Below are 23,468 nucleotides of genomic sequence, written 5' to 3' on the forward strand. Positions count from 1 at the left end.
TCTCAATGCGTATGTGTATAGTAAGATCCTTTATGTGGATACTTCTCATAAATTAATTGTTATAGTAGCTAGAGAAGAACTTGAAATATAGTTACGTAATTTTTCTCAAGATTTCCGAAGAGGTATGTCATAAATGTCAAATGACATTTTTTTAAAAATTGACAAATTTTGACAGTACCTAATTTTTTAAATTAAATGAAATTGATTTTTCTTCAGATTTAAAAATGTGCACTTCGTGACCATTGCTTCCAGCTGTTATAAAACAAAATATCAGTAAATAGTAGGTGGTAAAATAAAATTTAGATATTTTTAATAGGTATAAGTTCTGTTATTTTCGAAATCGTCATTGTTTAATTCTCAGAATATTGTTACTTATTTAAAATATAATAATAAAATATTGTTCACATATTATCTGGTATTATTAGAAACCCAACTTATTCAAATGACAAAAATGTTCGATTGGATTAGTATACTTAAGGTTTTCTTTTATACATTGACACCCCCTTTATCTTTTTTATTTGACGTTTTCGAAAACTGTCTCAGATGAAAGTGGTTTTGAATAAATTTGCCAAAAAAGTCTATTTCGCATATCCAAAGTGCTTCAATAAGTCTAGGCGTGGTTCAACTATCTTATTTCAAATCAGGTATAGGCTATACTACATAAAAGTAGTTAGGATTTTTAGGAGAAAATAAAAATCAAATAAAAAATTGGGTACTAATTTGAAATAAGAAAGTTGGGCCACGTACAGGATTTCTAAGGCACCCTGTATATGCAAAGAAGACTGTTTTTAAAAATGTATTCGAGACAATTAAACTTTTATTCAAGACACTTTTTTCGAAAACGTCGAATAAAAAAGATACAAAGGATGTCAATATATATACCTAACCTAACAAACCCTGTATATACCGGAGGAGTAATAATTGCTCAATATTAGTCTGTTTCATCTTGGCTCTGCCAAAAATCGTAAAATTTAGTTAAATGTAAAATATTCTTACCGCATTTTGGTAGCTGTATTAGTCAAAAGATGATTTTTCCATTTTATGAATCCCCCCACCACCCCCAACCACTCTTCAAGTCAGCCAAAACTAACTGGGTTCACGGGCTACTGGCATAGAATGTTTTTACCAAATTTGAATGAAATCGTACAATAAAATAATTTTTGCCACATAGTTCTGGATTTTTGCCCACTGTGCGCCGGTCTCATTGGCTAATTTTCTTATACTCAGCGTACTTACCATGGCAACTTGGCCCAATACGAATACCTCCATAGCTTCTAACAAAATTGACGTGTTTTGAAATTTTCTGAAAAAAAATTTACTCTGGCCGTTATGCCTTGCGGAACGTTTTCGATGGGCCACTCTGTATTATAAATGAACAATACATGTGCCAATTTTATTGTTACATAAGTTAATACCTAACATTACCTTAGCACACTATAAAATACCCAGGAAAAATACAGTATTCAAATTAAAAGTTTATTATTACAATTTTCCCATTACAATTAAATCAGTTAAAAATATATAACAGCAACATAAGTATGCTCTAAGAACAGCATTACAAATCTTATTATATCAACATTTCTTTGAATTATTTTTTCGTTCTAATCATCATTCATCTCCACTCCCTTCATGAAGATACAAATCGATATTATCCACACACTTCTCCACAATTTTGGACACCATCGTTGTAAGACTCTCCGATTTAACAGAAGGAGGCAATCTGAAACCAGGCAGTATATCTTCATAGTGCAAATACGGATTCCTGTAAGTCGTCATCCAGTCCAAATACCTCAAAAGCTTCTTCCTTCTTTCGTTGAACAACTCAAATCCATCATCATAGTACTTCTTCAAGTTCGGATCCAACTTATCGTTTTTGGACTTCATGAAAAGTCCCAAACCGATAAGCGCAGAACATTTTACGTCCAGGCCTGGTATAATGGGACGTCTTTTCGATATGAAACAGACAGCTTCGATCACTTCTTTGGCTATGTATTGCTCGAGCATCCCTAAGATCGGAAGTTCTTTGTAGTTCAAGTCAGAATAAACCGGAGCCCTGAACTCTATACCAAACATAAACTGCTGAGGATTTTTCAGGAATGTGTTCAAACATTCTTTCTTATCGAAGAGGTAGATTTTGTCGTTGTACAGCACGGCGAATTTAAGTTTTCCTTTGGTAATAATCACTTGAGTTTTGTAACAAACTGTACAAGATCCATTTTCGTATACATTATCTGGCATAGTACCATGACATGCCACTACTTTTGGCAAACTAGCCGGCATGTTGTTATTATTGTATGGAGGAAGATACAATTCGGGCGTTGCCAGAAAAAAATCTACGTGATCGTTACAGATCCAGTAAAAATTGAATCTGAACTGTATCAAGCCAGTTCTATCAGGAGGATCACCTCCTGATACCAGCTTGTTTGAGAAATGCAGGCACAAAGGGCAGTAATGACGATAGGAAGTTTGCCTATCCAAGAACTCCAAGGGAGTCACTAGCATATTTCCTAACCTCAAAGGCCAATCTTCCGAGATGTGTTGGTGATAGTGCTTAATCTCCCAGAAGGTGCTTTCTAGGTAACCCTTACTCTCGTGGTACAGCCTCCATTTTGATGGATCAATCGGAAGCGATACTGTAGCTTGGTACTCTCTATCAAACCATTCTCTAAAGCATCCACTATCTTTACTCCACAACTCGTAGAAACGCAGTACAAAACATTTACTGTATTTCGGAAAAGGTGACTTTGGAATATCCTGGGATAAACATTCTAAAACTTGTTCGGAAGAAGCTTTCAAGTCGATGACAATGTTGGGCAAAAGATCCAGAAAAGCCAAGTGCTTTACCTCGTTCAAAGAATTAGGGAATCCATCAAAAACTATCCCATGACTTGCGGCTTTCTTATCAAAACTTGCTGCCTGTACACTCTTAATAACCATCTCATCAGTTAGTTCCCATCCTTTCCTTAGTACAGTTTCCATATTCCTCCCCAAATCACATTCGGGCAAGTACTTTAAAACGTACCTCACAGCATTTCCTCTAGTAATCAGACTAAACCCGTATCTATCCTGGAATCTTTTTGCCAGAAGAGTTTTACCGCACTTCGGAGGACCCGTTACAGCAATCTTGAAAGGTATTAAAGGAAATTTGAACTCTTTATTAATATACTTTAGGACATTATTCATAAATTGCTCCTTGTTTTGATCTATCAAATAATAAATATAGTTCCTGTATACAACAGGATATAACGTGTTCCTTTCTTCGGCTAGCGAGTACATCTGTAATGGATCGATGTTGTTGTAATACTGAACTGGACAGGTTTTTCCGAATTTACTCAGAAAAAAATAACCTGAAGATAACAGTCTATCGGCTAGCTCCAAACTGACTTCGTAACAATGCTCTAGATATGAATCGTTCCTGAATTTTATGGGTTCTAATAGCAAATAGCTGGCTATAATTGTCTTGTTGAAGTTATCCAAGTTTAAAGATATTTCACTGAATGGGATTTCCTCTAACAAAGCTTTTTCTTTAATTTTCTTGATGAGTTCGATATCCTTTTGGACGGTGTTAAAAATCAAAGGCTTGGTCTTCGACACGAAGGCCTCAGGGTTCTCTGTTGGAACGTCAAATTTTAAAGGAGGAAATTCTTCATCCAAAACTTTATTTACTTCTTCCAAGTCTTTCTGTTCTGCCACAGAATCGTAACTGATTTGCGAGTTGGTTTCACTTTGTTCTGCATCGACTTGTTTGTCTTGGATTCGTTCTGAATATCTTTTTTCGCGTTTTTCCTCGATTAGAATGTTGAAACTTATTGCCCTATCTTCTCTCCATTTTTCCAGAGCTTTGCTATGTCTTAACTCGATTTCTTGCCGATGTTTGTCCATGGATTCTTGCCAGGATTTCAGTGCTCTATCGATAAATTTCGTTTTCAAGTAAGATTCGGTCGAGGAAGGGTATATGATCATGTCAGGGATCAATTTTTTGCGTACCATAAACTCAATATCACGCGGAGTTCTAGGAAAATCATCTAGAACGAAACCTTTTGACTTGTACGGTTCTCCGAGCCAGTATTTGGCTAACTTTTCGACCGCGTTTTCAGGCAGAGGTACGTTACCTTGTAAGTAATTGTAGAGAACTGAATTTCGATCGGTAGCTAACTCGTTAAGCGTTTGGTTAGCGCGAACATTAAAGCATGTCTTCAAAAAATGTTCATAGCTTACATAAATTAACCCATAATTATTAGAAATTTCTTTGGCCAAGGTTGTTTTACCACATCCAGTAACACCAACAATACAAATCCTGGGAGGTGGGCATTTCTTAACGGAAAACGGTAAAAATTCCCAAGGATCTTTCAAAAACTTCTTGTAGTCTTTCTCGGTAGCTAGAAGGTAATCGTGGTCGTTGTAGGTCAGAGCAAACTGTCTTTTCCCTTTCCACAGAACCCAATTTTCGTGAAGTGTCACTGGACAGTAATGCCAAGTGTCTCCATAAGTCCAGATATTTTCTCTATTTTCTTCAGGTTTTGTCCCGACGATTGTAGTGTCTTCCGTCTCCAAATCACTGCCTTTTTCCTCTAAATCATTTGGTACATTACTTTTCTCTACAATCTTCCTAGGATGAGCTCGCGCTCTGTACTTATCCTGTATATTTTTGATCACCTCCCGAAACAATTGAGGAAAAGACTTGTTCGCAACGTTAATTTCTCTAGGAGTAATATTGTGCTGAAGATAAAATTCCTTAATCTTCTCCCAGTCGTTTTGAAAACCGAGCAAATCATTCTTGTATTCTTCTAGTCTTTGAGAGGGATCAGGTTTATTAGTTTCGGGATTAAAATAAAAACTTCCCGAATCTAGAAGGTTGTCTAGAACGTCACGGATGAAAGATTCTTCAGTACTTTTAGTTGAAGATATAGACGGGCTGCGATGGGCCGCATCAGGAAGTCCGATATCTTCAAAAAACTGTTTGTACTCTCTAAAATACGTACTGATACCATCGGCGAATCGTTTTTCCAGGAACTGACCGTCAGGATCTGTCAGAACGATCACTTCATCGCCGATATACAGCGGGAAAAACCCGTCTATCACTTCCAGGTTGCACATCATCCCGTCGATGATCCAACCACCGTTTCCCAGGTCTTTCGATTTGTATTTCTCCTCGGCTATTCTAAAATGTCTCATAAAAGTCTCCAAGAGCCCGCCAGCGTTGAGCTGGATGTTTCCAAGACCAGCCCTGGCCAGCGAATCGTTTACGTACTCTTTAACAAAATCGTCCTTAGCTGTCGCAGGTTTAACGGCTTGTTTATGAGCCAATTCGAGAGGCAGGTATTGAAGCAACTTCTTCCTTTCGGTCAGGAGACTTCTCCAAGTTTGTTCGTCCATTTTATAAATCGGTACGCCCAAATTGAAAAGTTCCTCGCGTATTTTTGCTAGAGCAGTCGCAAATTCCGTGTCCTCCAACATGTCTTGAGTGGTTATTCGTTTCATTTGCATGGGAAAGGAGGAGATTTCAAAGTGTTCTACTTTCTCCTCTTTGGCGATTTCGTCGAAAATATTCACCATCTCCTCTAAGTAACCTATAGTGGTTTTTAACCATTCCCTGATCTGATCGATGCGTTCCTTTTCGCGTTCCTCCGCCTCAATCTTCCTTTGTTCGTTGAGTAGAGCTATAGCTTCGGCGGTGGCCAGTTTCTTGATCTTACTCAGATACTCATCCTGCCTCTCGTCCAAATAAGCCTTCATGATTTTTACCGTAGACAACACAGTGCCATCAAAGTAATAGGCTAAGCACTGTGCTAAAGCACTTCGTCCACTAAGCCTTGGTCCAAAAATGACAATTTTGCAGCTGGTTTTTGGAAAAGGAGGTAGCAAAAAGGGTCTGGGGTTGCTATAGAATTTTAAATAAGATTCGTTATCGAACAGAAAGAATATTTTATTCATAAATTGAACAGCATATTTAACGTTACCTTCTCTAATATATCCTGACCTCATAGAGACAGGACATAGACTCTCCCAATCGCTCCAAGACCACATGTATTTGTTACTTGGAGCTTGGACCTTTCTCAGTTGTTCAAAGTATTCTTTGGGAGTTAGGCGTTTCTCTTCATTTTGTTCCTTTTGTTCTTCTTCGTCTTCCGGTCCCAATAACGTTTCTTGAGTGGTATAAAACGCCTCTAGCTCCGTATCGCTTAATTTGTTCGGTATAAGAACCTTCTGGACGTTCATGATGTTTAACCTCGATTTGATAATGTTCAGCATGCGTGTAACAGTAGTCCGACCGTCTACTTTTATAAAATACTCTGCGCTGTGAGCCAGGACTCTGCTCTTTATGAACTGTAAAGCAGTGTAGTGGTAGTAATCAAGTTGAGCACTGACGCTAGCATTAAAATCACAAGGTATCTTCACCAAGTCTTTTAGTCTGAAGAGGTCGACTTCAAAAGAATCCATATCGATGAAATCTTGTTCAAATTCAGAATTATTTCCTGAGAGAAACATGTTTCGATAAAGTTTGTTATAGTGTTGTTTCTGAAGGTTGATGGTTTCCCTAGTTTGGAGGTAAAATCGGTTAGAATCTCTTCTATTCACAACATCTATACTTCCGCAGTAGACGTTTATGATAAAGAAAGGACCGTTAAGGAGATCAAACAGAAAATCAAGCTGTTTCTCGTAATCTCTGCCAATTTTCAGATAATTTTCTGAAAAAGTTTCCTCGATCTTTTCATTTTCTTTATGTTTCGCCTGACTAACATTATCCTTAGAGTTTGCGTCCAGTATATGAGTGTCACTGGGTAAACAACAAATGTTTGTAACGGTCTTACAAATGCTCTGGAATATGTCTTTAGCGGTAAAAATGGCCGATTCAGTAGATATAGGCTCCTCTTCGTACAAATCGTTCGGAATTACTGGTAATCCACAGATAACAAAGCCTCTATGTAAGCAAATATCGGAACCAACACGTTTTTTGAGTAGGTTCAGGATGATATCTATGCCTATGGACCTACCGTTTCGGAGATTGAACTCTATACATTCACCAGCACAACTCTTAGACTCTACTTCTTCTTCTATAAGAGTTTGCGGGTCTATGTAGACACATTTCCAATATTCTGCCAAACGTTTACCCAATTCCTTCTGACCTATGTCGGGTTTTCCCATAATAATAAACGAAACAGGTATAGACTCCAAGTATCTGACTTGAGCTTCGCGTTCAGTATATGCGTCATAAGTATGCGTTGAAGGGCCCTTTTTCTGTAAACATTTGTCAACGATTTCGGGTGTGGCCAGGAGATAGTTGACTTTGTTGAAAGGATCGATATCTTCGACGTGGTTGTAGTAAGAATTGGCGCCAGGGTACCAGTGTTCGTTGGTACGAGATGGTTGTTCTTTGTCATTGACTTTGGCAAAATCGATATTCTTGAGGTCTTGAGCTCTGACTAGGAAGGATTGGTCTATGATTACGTCGTTGAAAAATTGGTCTTGGGGTAAATAATAGTCGGTTTTGTTTGGTTTGATGTTGCACATTTTCGTTTTTGGTTATCAATGTCAGAAAATGTCAGGTGATGTTTAATTTCATTAAGGTTGATTCACACGCGTATTATAATTGTAACAGAGTATACAGTCACATATTTATGTGCTGTTCAGTGAAAATTAAATATTTAAAAAATTACTAGGTATTTCAGTCCTTATTCTCACTTTTTTGGCCGAATAAGAAAGTAACTGAACCTCTCCCAAAATTGATTTTTAATCTTTTTTCGTAGTAGCTTTAATACTGTATCAAATTGATATACAGGGTGGTCCGAACTGTATTCCGGATACAACGGCAGCATATTCTGCAGATAAAAATATGTAAAAAAGTTCGTATAAATGTATGTCCTAAATAAAATGCTTAGTTTCAGAGATACAGGGTGTAGAAGTTTCATTTTTATTTCGGTTTTTTTCTAAATAACGTCAATATTTGGATGAAAATTGGTGTCTGGGAGTTTTCTGACATGAGAAATTTGATTTTGATGTCAATATGACTCCTACTTGTAGAGGGCGCCACCTACATATTTTTTAACTGGTTTGAAAAGTAATAACTTTTCGTCCGTACCTGTATAAAACTACTGAGTAAAAAAATATACATTTACGATGTTTTTTACGTAAAAAACCTCTCAAAAATCGAAATTATCAATACCTGTCGTCATTGACATAAATTATACATGTTGACTAAATAGTTATTAGACTGAAGTCATAAATTTGAAATCTTTTTGTGCTAAAAGTTACTGTAGTACTAGTAAGAAACTATTTCATCATCACTTTTTTGGAAGAAAAATTTATGATTAATTTAAAAAAAAAATAAAAAGTTCCCAAATTTATCATTTCAGTCAAATAACTCTCCACTCAACACGTTCATTTTATGTCAATAATGACATGTATTGGCCATTTCCATTCTAACTATCTTGAGAACAGTTGCTCGTAGCGATTTTTACCAAGAGACATTTTTTGCGTAAAAAATCACGAAAATTATATTGTTTCACTTTGTAGTTTTATACAGGTATGGACGAAAAGATATTACTTTTCAAAATCATTAAAACACATGTAGGTGGCGCCCCCTACAAATAGGAGTCCTATTGACATCAAAATCAAATTTCTCATGTCAAAAAACTCCCAAACACCAATTTTCATTAAAATATTAACGCTACTTTTGAAATGTGTAGAAACAGTGTTGTTCATTTCTACACCCTGTATCTCCGAAACAAATCATTTTACGGTTATACGAACTTTTTTACCTATTTTTATCTGCAGAATATGCTGCCGAAGTTTCTGGAATACAGTTTGGACCACACTGTATACCGGGTCAAAACAATGCATAGTTAGTCTTATTTTTTTATACCGTATGATCGAAAAAAAAACGGCGCCAGAGATGGCTACGAAATGAAGATCGCTGTCATTTTATATGTAAAATTATTTGGGGAATATCATCGATCGACATTTCCAAGCCAACTGGACGCCGGTTTTTTTTTCGATCATACGGTAAAATACCTCTATATGTTTTTTTGTTCAAAAAATCTAAACCCTAATCTCATTTATGAATAAAATTATACACACCCTATAAGAGTTATTACCGTTATTTAATACAGGTGAAAAAAATAATTACATTAATACTTATCTCATCCGAACTACTATTTAGTATATATTTATAAAAGGTCCAAGAAACCAAATTATATATTAAGGAATATTGTTAACCTGTACTTCACAACTGTTAAACAACACTTACACAAAATTAATAAGCTTGTTTTTGTGTATTTCCCAAAGTAGAACCGCTGTTTTCCATAATTACAGTTAAAAACTAGAATTTCCCAATGTTTCACTTGATGATATCTCACCCGATAATCATTTCCAACAAAGGCCGCATCAATTTTCTCTATATCTCAAGCTAACTATTAATAGTTTATTGAAAATTACATATACTTTAGTTTTAACCTATTTTACTAATCAATATCCACATTAATTATTAATCAATTAGATAAAGGACGTGCATTATTATTATCTTAAATATTGGTTAGGAGAAACAAAGGAATATAGGTGGATAATTGTGGCTATATTTGTCGATAGTGAATTCCGAAAATACAAGAATTAAACATTACAATATTAATATTATTAATATTAACAGAACGTCAACGGTTTTTATACAGGGTTGCTCACCACATACGACACGGAGTATTGTAGCTAAACCATTAGATTTTTACAAATTGTAAGTTTTGGGTTCGTTGAACGACTTTGCACTTTGCATTTGGGGCACGAACGTGGTTCGTGCCGCAAATAAGTAAAAAATATTATAGTTGTATTTTTTTAAATGGGACACCCTGACGATTGAAATAAAGATAAATTTGATTAAGGTTTATCACACTTAAACCTTACCGTTTTTGAAATATTTTCAATTTTATGAAATTACAGTAAAAACACTAAGGCTTCATTTCTCCAAGGGTATCAGAGTTTTTAATACTAATTATTATTTACTGAAGTTTATTCTTATTATAACAAAATACTACCTTATACAAAGTGTCTAAAAATTTATATTAAATAATTACCAGATTTAAACGGCAATAACTTGTTTAATTTAAATGGAACACCCTGTATATTTTACGAGAATCACATGCACAATTTAATTGTCTATCAAATTGTTTTATACAATTTTTTACCTATCTCTTCAAGTTTTCGTAGAAAATGCATTTTCTTATAATTTAGACCTCATTTATCACTATACCCATGGAATATTGACATTTTAGATTATTTTTAAAGATGTAACAAATTTTAAAAGAATACAGACACTAATAATGTCGATATAGTTTGATTATTTCATTAAAAAATAAAAAAAAACTGTTTAAATAGTTTTTGTTAAAGAGGACCAATTAATATGATCCCAGTAGTAAAATACATCAACTGACTGTTTACGTTGATTAACGATAATTGCTCCAAATGCTAAAAAACTGAATTTTGTATGTGTAGCAGACATTTTGCGGTAAAAAGGAACACCTTATAAATTTTATTTCATTTTTTGACGAATACTTTATAACACAGACGTTCATTTTCATAACTTATTACTATATTGAGTTAAATCCACATTTATTTAGAATAATTTATTTATTCAAACAATTAAGTTAGGTTAGGTTAGGTAATTAACTAATTTTTGTATATTTAATTGGTATACAGTTTTAGAAAGATTTAAATGGTTTTCTTTTTGTAAACAAATGAGCTTGCAATATTATTATTTTTACCACCAACAAATCAAACATTTTGTACATATGTATTTTGCTTTAAAAAATCTAAAATGTCAATATTCCATGGGTATAGTGATAAATGAGGTCTAAATTATAAGAAAATGCATTTTCTACGAAAACTTGAAAAGATAGATAAAATATGGTATAATAAAATTTGATAGACAATTAAGTTGTGTATCTGATTCTCGAAAAATATACAGGGTTAATAAGTTATTTAAAGTTTAAATCTGGTAATTATTTAATATAATTTTTTAGACACTCAGTATAAGGTAGTATTTAGTTTATTATTGCAACACAATATCCGATCAATAAGTAAACTTCAGTAAATAATTAGTATTAAAATCTTTGATACCCTTGGAGAAATGAAGCCTTAAAATTTTGACTGCAATTTCATAAAATTTAAAATATTTCAAAAACGGTAAGATTTAAGTGTGATAAACCTTATTCAAATTTGCCTTCATTTCAATCACAGAATCTAAAAATAGAATAATATACAGGGTGTTCCAGTTAAAAAAATACAACTATAATATTTTTTACTTATTTGGGACACTCTGTATCTTGTAAATATAATTTTAAATTGTACCTCTAATAGTCTTGACATCCGCCACAGAGGTATAGCCATTTCTTATTAAAATATTAATTAAAAAAATACTTATTTTCATTAGGGTCTATGGTGCAGAATGGGAAATTCTCCGCAGCTGCCGAGCTTTTCGTCAGAACATTGAAGAAAGTGGATTTTCCCACGTTGGGCACTCCCACAATACCAACTTTGAGATTGGTACCAACTCGGCCTATCATAGGCTTTCTCTCGGGTTCTTGCACTTTCTTCGGCGGCATTCTGAAAATTATTATTATTTGTTATAATATTTTTATAAAAATTATAAAATACAGCAAACTCTCGAGTATCTCGAGCTAATGTGAGCTGTACCTAGCTCGAATAATCCGGATTTTTAAAATTTTGCTTTTTATATATTTTTTAATATGAATTACTTATTTGAAGAGTGGAAATACCAAAGGGAGTAAGTTGGAGTAAGTGCCAAATTTTTATTAGAAACGTAATAAATACTATGCTGCATGTCCTAACAAAAGTTACAAGTGCCAAGCGAAAGCGTCTATTGTTTATGTACAGGGTGGGTCAAATTCGACGCTTTTAAATGGAAACACCCTTTTCTACAGGAGATAGACGAAAACTAATATCGGTGTCTGGAGCTCAATTTTCATCAAAAACGTGATGGTGAAAACCGCACATCAATATCTGTTACCGTTTCGGAGTTACGGGACGTTTTTCAAAAATGTGCATTTTTAACAAATCGCTGTAACTTTTTTGCTATGGAAAATTTTGTATTTCTATGAAAACATTTCCAAAGCATCTTTTTACATAGAATTTAATGGTTTAAGTATAATTTTTTTAAAATTAATATTTTAAGAGTTATCAACAGAAAAATTGATTTTTTATTTGGGACACCCTCTACATTTTTAATTAACTGAAAAGAATTTAAAATTACCTTTCCACAAATATAGCACACTTGATATTTTCTTATAATCCCCTTCGAAATACAGAATTTTTAAAAGTTCGCCACTTTCAACTAGTAGGCTTTGGACCCCTTATTGATGATATGCCCTTAATGGAATTCGAAAACATATTTTTTCAGCAAGACGATGCACGCTGAAGTTATCAGTAAATTTTTGCAGCCAATTTCAAGAATAATTGTATAGCTAACCAAGATCCCAGCCATTGACCGTCGAGACCGCCTGACTTAGTGCCCATGGATCTAATCCTATGGATATATTTGCGGAAGAATAAAGGTTCCTTATTCTTCCGTATAATCTAGACAAGAATTAGAAATACTTAGCAGTTATGAGAGGGTACCTTTCACCCCCACTGAGTTAATGAATTCCGCGATGAATGTTCAAAAACGGTCCCGTCTGTCCATAACAGAAGACAGTAGATATGTCGAACACTTGTAGCAAAATCTCATATCTTGGTTTGCTATTCATTTTTATTGTTATTAGATATAGTTTAAATGTGTTGATGTTGGTTAAATATATTTTAAATTGTTATAAAGTTCTGCATCTCTCATAGCAAATATTATTTTCGTTTTAATTGATGCTCACAGCTAGAATTTTTTTGCATTACAGCCGGTGCCGTTCAAAGCCTACTTATTTAAAGCGAATTTTTATATACTCTATATCTCGAAGAGGAGTCGAGCAAAATATCAAGTGTGTTATATTTTTGGAAAGGTAATTTTAAATTATTTTCAATAAATTAAAAATATACATGGTGTCCCATATAAAAAATGAAATTTTCTGTTGATAATTCTTAAATTATTAATGTTTAAAGAATTATATTTAAACCATTAAATTCTACGTAAAAAGGTGCTTTGGAAATGTTTTCACTTATAATATCACAAGAGCTTAAATTATTTTCGGAAATTTTTTTGAGAGCACGAATATTTTGAAAATTATCCCGAGTCGAAGACGAGGGATAATTTTCTAAAATATTCGTGCCCGAAAAAAATTTCAGAATAATTAAGCTTGCGTGTATTCGGTAAGAAAATTTCACACCTAAATTTGAAAAAAAATATTAATCCAACATGACATTTTAAAATAATTTCAATTTGTTAAGTTGGCCAAGGTATTGCTAAAACTCAAATGGGTAATATTTCAATATATAGACATTGTAGTTCATTCACATTATGATTGTAGATCTTATGATTACCTTTTCAACTGTCAAAAAATTTCCACTAAAGTTTCGTGGCGCCTCGAAAAAATTTCCGAAAATTTTTTCAGTTGCCATGGTAACTAGTCAACATTAAAGCATGTTATTGGTTGAAAAGTAGAGGTGTGAAATTTTCATAAAAATACAAAATTTTCCATAGCAAAAAAGTTACAGCGATTTGTTAAAAATGCATATTTTTGAAAAACACCCCGTAACTCCGAAACGGTAACAGATATCGATATGCGGTTTTCACCATCATGTTTTTGACAAAAATTGAGCTCCAGACACCGATATTAGTTTTCGTCTATCTCCTATAGAAAAGGGTGTTTCCATTTAAAAGCGTCGAATTTGACCCACCCTGTACATATATTATTTGTATTTTAAAAGTAATTTTAAAAATTTATTAGTTTAAGTTCTACTGTGTTTTTCTCATTTATCTGGAAAAAATAATTTTGGCACTTACCCCCTTTGGTATTTCCACTCTTCATTTAATAATAAATGAAAATACCTATGTTAACATATTTTATTAATAATTTTGAGCAACAAAAGAACAACTAAAGTCAGTTTGTGTTGCTTCGGAAATTCTGGGATCCTCCGTAATTCTCCGCAATTATTTAATTAAGATCCTCCGTAATTCAATTAAATCGGATTTCCAAATGAGGACTTATTTCCAATTAAAGTCGTATCCAAAATGGCTAAATCTTCGTAACTCTGTCCGATACCGTCACCAATATACAGGGTGTCCCAGGCTGAGCGTGCATTAGAAGTTTCTAGAGAACTACAATTAGATTGCAGTTTTCTTTCACAAGCAGCAACTTTCTTATTTTAAATTAGTACCCCCATTTTTTATGACATATTTAAATTCTCTATTAAAGTTTATGAATTTTTATGTCACACTCCAATACCTAACATTAACTGTTTTTGAGAAAAATAATATTTAAAATTTTGGTGCAAAAAAACTACCTGTCAAAAAAATTTGTATAGCATAAAAGTCAAATTTAGTAATTACCACGGCTATCTATTTCAAAAATTAAATTGTTTCAGTGTCATATAATATTGGCAGTAGCTGTCATGGAATCGAGAGATTAATAAATTATCATAAATCATTTTTTTTTCAAATGGAAACCCACTTTTTTATTTCACTAGTGAAAAGGTTTTTTAGTTCCTTACTTTTTGATTATACATGCTCCTATACCTAAAATAAATCGTTTTTAAGGTATTTAAGATTTAGTTCTAAAGCATATGTTTTTCTGGTTTTTAACCAGTAGCCTATGACGTTAAACGTCAAGCGATGTAAAACTATATCTGGCCATGTCAAATTGCCATTAGATATCACTAAAATACGAGATATATGCCCACGGAATATTGGGACACCCTGAGTTTTCTAGGACACATTTTTATAACTTTTACAGTTATTTTTCGATTAATAATGTTGTCATAATTTTAATCATTTGATTTAAATCATCCCAACCCTGAGTTTTCAACATGTAAACAAATAACTGCAGCTGAAAAACTTATATTCTCGGAAACAGCCCCCTATAAACTAGAGATTATAGAAAAGCGAACAAACAAACGTTTCTTTATTTTCGCATAATATCGAGGGGGTTTAAAATATTCAAATTTTACATTTTCCCGTAATAACCCACATTATGCGTCTGCAACTTAATTTCCACAAAATAGCAATTTTCAATCTGATACCGAAATTGTACAGTACGGCGTTTTTTCGCCGGAGCCCGGCGAGGCCGGCCGCAAAACAGCTCTAATAATCCGCTCCGGCCGCGACGCAACCCTCAATTTCGAATTTGCTAGCAATTCTACCAGTTCTTATTAATATAATTTGGCGTACGGCGGCCCTCGGGCCAACCGTATAGTTTCTTTCCAACATATAGTTTACAATTTTACCGATTTAATCAATAAAATTGTTGCCCGACGATAAAATACCGTTTATAAAGCGAAAAACCGGCCTCGCATTTGCATAGAAACGCCACCGTTCCGTCTGAATACGACCTTAGCCGCGGTTGGTTCGAAAAAGGTTCGAAACGCGGCTGAACGCTGCCTTAGTTCGTTCGAGCAGTACGCAACAGATGGCGGCACCGGTCGAAAATTTATTTCTTTTATTAATAAACCATATTTTCTACTGTAAATTCACAGAATTCAATTAGAATAACATAACAAACAACTTAAAAATACTAATCCACTAATACAAAACCGCCACAACTCTCTAAATTCGTTTAAAACACGATAAAAATAACTCTAACCTAGCAGAGGAAAATATCACAAGTAAACCAAAATTACCGGTAATATAACGCTTTTACAGACATATAAACTAACTAAATTAAATGTACAGCAAATCTACTTACTCAGATCGTATTTTTGAAGCACCAAACTATGAAATTCGAAGTAAAAACGTGCAATTCTCTTGAAATCAACACAGCTGAGAGGTTAAGTGACAGCTGGCGAGCTGGGATTTATGCCACAGATAAAAATTTTTGTGTGTTATGAAATAATGAGGGAAAAATATGATTTAAAATGAGGCAAAAGAGTAGACAGAGATTGATTAAATAAGCTTTTATTATAAATATGTTAATCATATTAATTATATTGTAATATGCATATTAAAAAATTTAATTCCAATTGCAATTATTTTATATAAAGTAATATTTTTAAATATATATTCTGATTTTTACAATAAACTTAAAACAGAATAAATACAAAATATTCTGGAGGATGATAATATACAAGGCGCTATATATGAGGAGTTAAATGAAGTGAACTGGATCCTAGAAGATAATTATGGAGAAAATGAGAGTTAAAGTTTTTTAATGTTACTTAATTACAATAAAACAAGCTGGAAAACTTGACACAATGCTTTATTATATTTTAAATTGTATAATTGCAAACTGAAGTAACTCAAAATACAACTGTGGTAATTTTTAAGGATGTTTGTTTATACTTTTTGGACTTGAACCATTTTATCTCTGAAAATATTTGAAATTTTAGATATAAATTGGTTCATCGGTACATTCTTCTTTGTCATTAAGGGATTTGTTGATTTCACATTGCCTATTAATAGTGTTTTCTTCGATTTTTATAAAAATTATGGTATATAGGCGATATAAAGGGAAGTAAATCTTTCATGTGTTGCCTTTTAGAGTGTGTTACGTTACGTCTATTTGATGATAAGATTTTTCTTTCTCGTGCAGTTTTATATGCAGTTCAACAACATATGTCAGATATTTAAGTATTTGTATTTGTAAGAAAAACAGCTTATAACTTATTAATGTATTAGTAATAGTAAAAATAATAATAAATCAAACTATACTTTCAGAATATCCATCCATCTATTAAACATTACAAGAAGCAGTTAGCGATGGGATATATACCAACCATCTGGAGAAGAGCGAAAGTCATCTTCATACCCAAAATAGGCAAAAAACTGACTGGGCTAACCCCAAATCATTTAGGCCTATTAGTCTCACATCGTTCATATTAAAAACGATGGCTAAAGTAGTGGACATCCATATTAGAGTAAATCATCTACAGGTTAAACCACTGCACGATAGTCAGCATGCATATAGAGCGGGCAGATCCACAGAAACTGCTCTGTACCAGTTAACTGAGCTAATACAGGCAAGCCTGGATAGCAAAGAAACAGCACTTTGTGCCTTCTTGGACAGCTGGCGAGCTGGGATTTATGCCACAGATAAAAATTTTCGTGTGTTATGAAATAATGAGGGAAAAATATGATTTAAAATGAGGCAAAAGAGTAGACAGAGATTGATTAAATAAGCTTTTATTGTAAATATGTTAATCATATTAATTATATTGTAATATGCATATTAAAAAATTTAATTCCAATTGCAATTATTTTATATAAAGTTATATTTTTAAATATATATTCTGATTTTTACAATAAACTTAAAACAGAATAAATACAAAATATTCTGGAGGATGGTAATAGGGCATCGCCTCGGTTGATTATACGAAAACGGAAAGATGTAGAAACAAAATATTTTATGGGTATATGTGGGGAGGCAATGTGCACAATTTAAAATTATTTTGAAATATACAAGGTGTTTCGGAACTAAGATCCATACCAAAGTTATATTTTTTCTTATGGAACACCCGGTATTTTATCTCATTTCTGGATTCTTGGGCCCAAAAAAAGGTATTTATTATAAGGGTTAAATATGTTTAAAATCTTTGGTTTTTGAGATATTTAAAGATATTTAAATTTGCATGCTACAATAGAATAGATTATTAACACCTTGTACATTATACTTTTCAGAGTTAATTCTTGTGCTGACCTTTAAGCCAGAGAAATAAACTTTACTGAAAAATTTGATTGCTTTGTTTAATATATACAGGGGTATCAAAAATTGCTGGTCTATTTTAAATATTTATTTTACATAAAAACTTCGTTATTTCAAATACAACACCCTGTATTTTTCTAAGTATATCGAAGCAGGTTTAAATGCTCTTTCAAACTATATTAGCGTTTCCTATACCTATCTAGTTCAGATTTTGAATAAAGAGCAATTTTTCAATAAAATGGCAACCAAGATGGCTGATTTCTAGTGACAGTTATAGTAGCTATTTTGAAAATCAAAATTAGTTTATGGACTTTATTTAAATTTATAGCAATTTATTTTTGTTTAATTTGCTCACAGTAGTTTTTTAAATAATATTTATTAAATATGTATTTATTATTCTATCAAGAAAAACGAAGAAGTAGTTCTTTCATTTATTTTACGTTCACTTGTAGATAAGTACCTATATGGATTTTCTATAAAAGAGCCAATTACGGCAAATTCATTTTCTAACAACAGGTTTCTGCATACTAGGTTTTTATATACCGTTTTTATATACTTAATTCTTTAGTTTCTTTTATTATCAATCATGGCCTACTAATAAATATGATGTTTTAAAAAAACTTTTAAATATTGCAGTAAATAGTGAAAATAAATATAGAGTTATATATATTTTTGAGAAGCTTATGGCAAGACAGATCATATGATTTATAAATATACAGGGTGTTCCATTTAAAAAAACATAACTTTAGTTCATATTTTCAAAAATATTTTTTAGGTAGAAAAACAGACTACGCCACTGTATTCTACGTAAAAAGTTCTACAATTAACAATTTTCACCTTCTCGATAGCTTTAACAATAACAGAGATACAGGAGGTGTCCCAAATTGCAGAAATTTCAAAAAGACCCTGTAGCTCGGAAACGAAGAGGGCTATGAAAATTTTGTTTACGGCATCTTCCGTTTGACAAAAAAGTGAGACAGGTTTGTGCAAACCGCACCCTTCTATCTTCACTAATAACGGAGATACCGTATGATTTCAACCAAAATGGGGCACCCTGTACAGGGTGTTAATAAAAAGATTTTAAACATATTAAACCCTTATAATAAATAACTTTTTTTGGGTCCAAGAATCCAAAAATAAAATAAAATACCGGGTGTTCCATAAGAAAAAATATAACTTTGGTATGGATCTTAGTTCTGAAACACCCTGTACATTTCAAAATAATTTTAAATTGTGCACATTCCCTCCCCACATGTACCCATAAAATATTTTGTTTCTACATCTTTCCGTTGTTGTATAATCAACCGAGGCGAATGAGGTGCGCCACCCTGTATAATTTTTTTTTAAATGTGAATTAAAAAATATTTTTTTATATATTTAGAGTATTTGAGAATTATTACTAACGTTATTTTAGTTTCTTGACAGCATGCGATGCGATCCTTTGCGCAGTCAAAAAAAAACATAAAAAATAATCTTAATGACACTTCTTACAAACTGATTTTTTTATTATTTCGATATACCTATTACTTCAACATTTCATATAAAATATTGTTATTGAAATATGAACCTTCTGATAGAACTAACGTACAAGACGTCTCGAATTACCTACTGACACCTTCATCCATGACGTGTATTTCCGAAAAACGACATCTAAAATAGAGTCTTTAAGATTTACAGGTCACGGGTATTATACGTTTTTGCGTGAAATAAGACGTTTCCATGCTCATTTCCGGTCGGCCTGTGACACAGAGACGAAACCGTTTGACTATTATTACGTTTAAATCGTAACCTAATATCGATACTTTATCGTCAAAAAATAACGAAAGAATCAGCCGACAAAGAGGCCATCGTCAGTGTTTCCTTCTTCTTGCGGAAGCGTCGACAATCGTTTTGCGGTGTGCAGAGGCGACCCGTGGATGCGTGTGTGCATTGTTGCAAATGGCAACAATAATTGCGGTTTTTGACGGACAATAAGTTGGGAACGACGCTTCCTGTTCTTGATGTCTTTATTATCACCAGTATGATAGATATATCTTTCTTGGGTTCGGTATCTTAACAGTTCTTGTAAGTAAAAGAATTAAAACTGTAGTACTGAGTCTGTGGTTGGTTCCTTGTGAAACTTCGTTGAAATATTACTCAAAACAATTATCGCATATTTGAATAAAAGTAATTATTACATGTATTATTACAGATGACATATGGAACAACATAAAACAAAACATTCTGAATGTTTCCAACGCTTTTCTGACACCAACAACGACAAAGAAAAACAAACCATGGATGACCGATGAGATACTCTCCCTCATGGAGGACAGAAGCATTACAAAAGTCGAACAACAACAACAAAGATACACCGAAATAAATAAAACCATTAAACAACAATGCCAACAAGCTAAAGAGAACTTGGTAATTGCAGAATGCCAAGAGGCGAAACGCATGCATGCTCTGCACGACTCTGTAAATTTTCATAGAAAACTCAAACAAATTACTGGCATCACAAAAAAAGCACCAATACCTGCCCTAAAGCATAATGGGAAATTGATATTAGACCCGGTAGATCTATGTAGTATGTGGAAAAGCTATGCACAATTATTATTTGAAAACCAAAGAGAAGACAGACAACCTCTCAATTGTAAAGACTGGTCAGGCCCGGAAATTCTTGAATCTGGAGTTCGGCATGCTATGAAAGCTATGAAAAATCGAAAAAGCCCCGGTCATGACAACGTGCATGCAGAAGTTCTTAAAATATTTGACTGAAAGCATCTCACATATCTATTCAATCGAATATACGATACGGGTAAAATTCCAAACGACTGGCTAAAATCAACTTTTATAACAATTCCCAAAAAGGCATCTCCAAAAGACTGTAGTGATTACAGACTTATAAGTCTAATGAGTCATGCTCTGAAACTTTTTCTTCGAGTCATGCATGCTCGTATATACTCGAAATGTGAAGAAAAAAGCGGAGAGACACAGTTCGGCTTCATCAAGGGGCTGGGTACCAGAGAGGCTCTGTTTTCAATCAAGCTACTAATCCAGAAATGTTATAATCAACGCCAAGATGTCTTTGTGTGCTTCATAGATTATCAGAAGGCTTTCGACAACGTTAAACACGATATTCTCCTAAACAGACTGCTCGAGATAGGAATAGACGCCAAAGACATTAGAATCATACAGGAACTATATTGGAACCAAACCGCGGAGATAAGAGTTAACAAAAATGTATCCACAGATACCTTCAATGTGTGTCAAGGAGTCCGCCAGGGCTGTATACTGTCACCAATACTTTTTAATATATACGTCGAAAAAATATTTCAAATGGCCCTGGAAGGAGAAAGTGGAGGAATTAAGATTAACGGAGTTCCAATTAACAATTTTAGATATGCAGATGATACGGCAATACTAGCACCAACTTTAGAGGATCTCCAGCAAATAATAAATAAGATAGGGGACATGGGAAATCGTTTCGGTCTTAAAATCAACGCTGCCAAGACCAAACTTATGGTAATAGGACGCCAGCCTACAATCAACACCGCATTGACCGTGGATGGAAATATTATAGAGTGAGTTCCACGATTTAAATATGTGGGTGCCATGATCAATGAACGCTGGGACTGCGATGAGGAAGTTAAACTTAAAGAACGAATTATGTAAAGTCAACATTTTTTAAACTTAAAAACTTCCTATTAGCACGAACACTTAGACTACGGGTAGTAAAATGCTACATATGGCCCATCTTACTATACGGCGCAGAAACCTGGTCTCTCAAGGCTAGAACCCTGAACGGCATCGAGGCTTTCGAAATGTGGACTCTCCGAAGACTCTTACGTGTGCCATGGACCGCACATGCCACCAACGAAGAAGTTTTAAGAACTGCAGGCTATGAACGAGAAATGCTTAATATAGTTAAAGAAAGGAAAGTTTCATACCTCGGCCATATCCTTAGAGGAGACAAATATTACATTCCTAAGCTGATTCTACAAGGAAAAATAGAGGGACGGCGAGGCCCAGGAAGAAAACAACATTCCTGGCTACCAGGAAGAAAACAACATACGGGATTGGTGTAACATCAGCGACGCAACTTAACAATATTTCGAAGAGACGAAAACGGCACTCTACACATTGTATGAAGAGTACAGACAATCGCCAACGTGCGGCTAAGCACAAGGCACAGGAAGAAGATGAAGAATTATTACATATTTCTAAATGAAGCATGCATTTTTCTTCCCTTCTCTTGTGAGATTTTTAATAGATATTTACCATAATTGGAAATAGTTGAATAATCCGAAAATTATGATGATGATGCAATAATTCATGCAAAACATGCACTTTGCATAAGTATTTGAACTTTCCAATTATTAGTAATTAAAAAAAAACTAGTAACATTATTGAAAAAAGACTATAAACATATCTGCTTTAACTAATTCATATTTTATTGGATGATTTATTAATAAAAAATAAAAAATAAAATTCGGTAGCATGCATAAATTTTCATTTTTTCTTTTCCATCCTTTAATGAATAATTCATAATTCCTATATCCTCAGCTCTCTGGGATTTCTTCGATTCCAACTTAAATTCGTATATTCCAAGCTCACCTCATATTATTACGAACCAATCACGCTCGGCGGGCACTGTTATTTACAGTAGCGGCAAAAAGTCGCTTTTTACAAGCTTATATGTTATTTGAATGTTAATTTCATCAAGGTATGTTGCGTACGTGTGTAATTAAAGTATTAAAAGTGTCCGATTGCCTGCTGTACGAATAGAAGCGTCGACTTCGAAGACAGGATGGCATCAGGATGCAAAATATCTCAGAAATTATATACGAGCTCGATAGGTTGTTATTACTACTGGAAGAATGAAAATAAAAATGTATTTTTGCATCTGGTTGAATTGGATATGATAAATTTGCTCTGTTTTTTTTCAGGTAAGTTTTCGAGAGACGATGACAGAAGAAAAGCAGATGACGTCCATACCAATCTATTTATTTTACTAAAAAAAGTTTCTAATATTTTTTAAGTTAACTATGGATGGGTTTTAAATATAAATCCGTCATGCGTCGGGTCGTCTCTTGTTGTTTTTAACCAGTTTTATTGGTTTATTTCAAAAATGACAGATCGCATTTCATTTTATTGGTTTGACGGAACGATGAACGACAAACGGACGCCGCCGATGCGTATGAACTCGCCTTTAGATTTTTGAGGCTTGTCAAAGTCTTGCCAAATTATAGGTTATAATTTTGTGTCAACTTATGTCAAATACGCTGCGTTTTGGAAGATGATGCACTTTGATTCGTGTTATTACGTGTGTTTTGTGTCTTTTGAAGTGAAGTGGAGGAAAAATCGAGGGAAAATTAACTGTAGACCCAGAGCACAGTTTATAGTTAATACTCGGTGTCCAGGCAGAAAGTCTTATACACCAATAAAGTAACCAGCAATAAAGTTTGTATACCGTCTCCCATCTCGTCATAGATAAGTGCATCTCGTATATGGTACAAGTATTGTACTAAACATATACTAAAAACTGGAATAGCTGTAAAATAACATCACACGATAAATAAATAATGGATTTTAGTACTGCAGAAAAATAATGTCATAAGGTACTGGTTTAAAAAAATTAAGATTAAACTTAATTAATCAACCTTAAGGTATAAAACTCGATATGTTATTATTAATAAAATACTT

General features: G+C 33.5%; 2 protein-coding genes across 2 annotated transcripts in view; both read right to left on the reverse strand.

Moving 5' to 3' along the window:
- LOC115890776 (obg-like ATPase 1) overlaps window positions 1-15,943 on the reverse strand; it is a 66,668-nt gene extending 50,725 nt beyond the window's left edge. Inside the window, exons 1-2 of the mRNA XM_030911110.1 lie at window positions 15,831-15,943; window positions 11,408-11,589 (exon numbers count right to left, since the gene is read on the reverse strand). Coding sequence (XP_030766970.1) covers window positions 11,408-11,588 — 181 coding nt within the window. The 5' untranslated portion in view covers window position 11,589; window positions 15,831-15,943. The remainder of the gene's footprint in view (window positions 1-11,407; window positions 11,590-15,830) is intronic.
- LOC115890775 (adenylate kinase 9-like) lies at window positions 1,079-7,842 on the reverse strand. The gene has a single exon (XM_030911109.1). It carries the CDS (start codon window positions 7,510-7,512, stop codon window positions 1,609-1,611), a length of 5,904 nt encoding a protein of 1,967 aa, XP_030766969.1. The 5' UTR covers window positions 7,513-7,842; the 3' UTR covers window positions 1,079-1,608.
- Window positions 15,944-23,468: the final 7,525 nt, after the last annotated feature.

This window comes from Sitophilus oryzae, unplaced genomic scaffold (assembly GCF_002938485.1).
Source record: "Sitophilus oryzae breed Bouriz unplaced genomic scaffold, Soryzae_2.0 scaffold_910_pilon_pilon, whole genome shotgun sequence".
Classification (NCBI taxonomy): Eukaryota; Metazoa; Arthropoda; class Insecta; order Coleoptera; family Curculionidae; genus Sitophilus; species Sitophilus oryzae.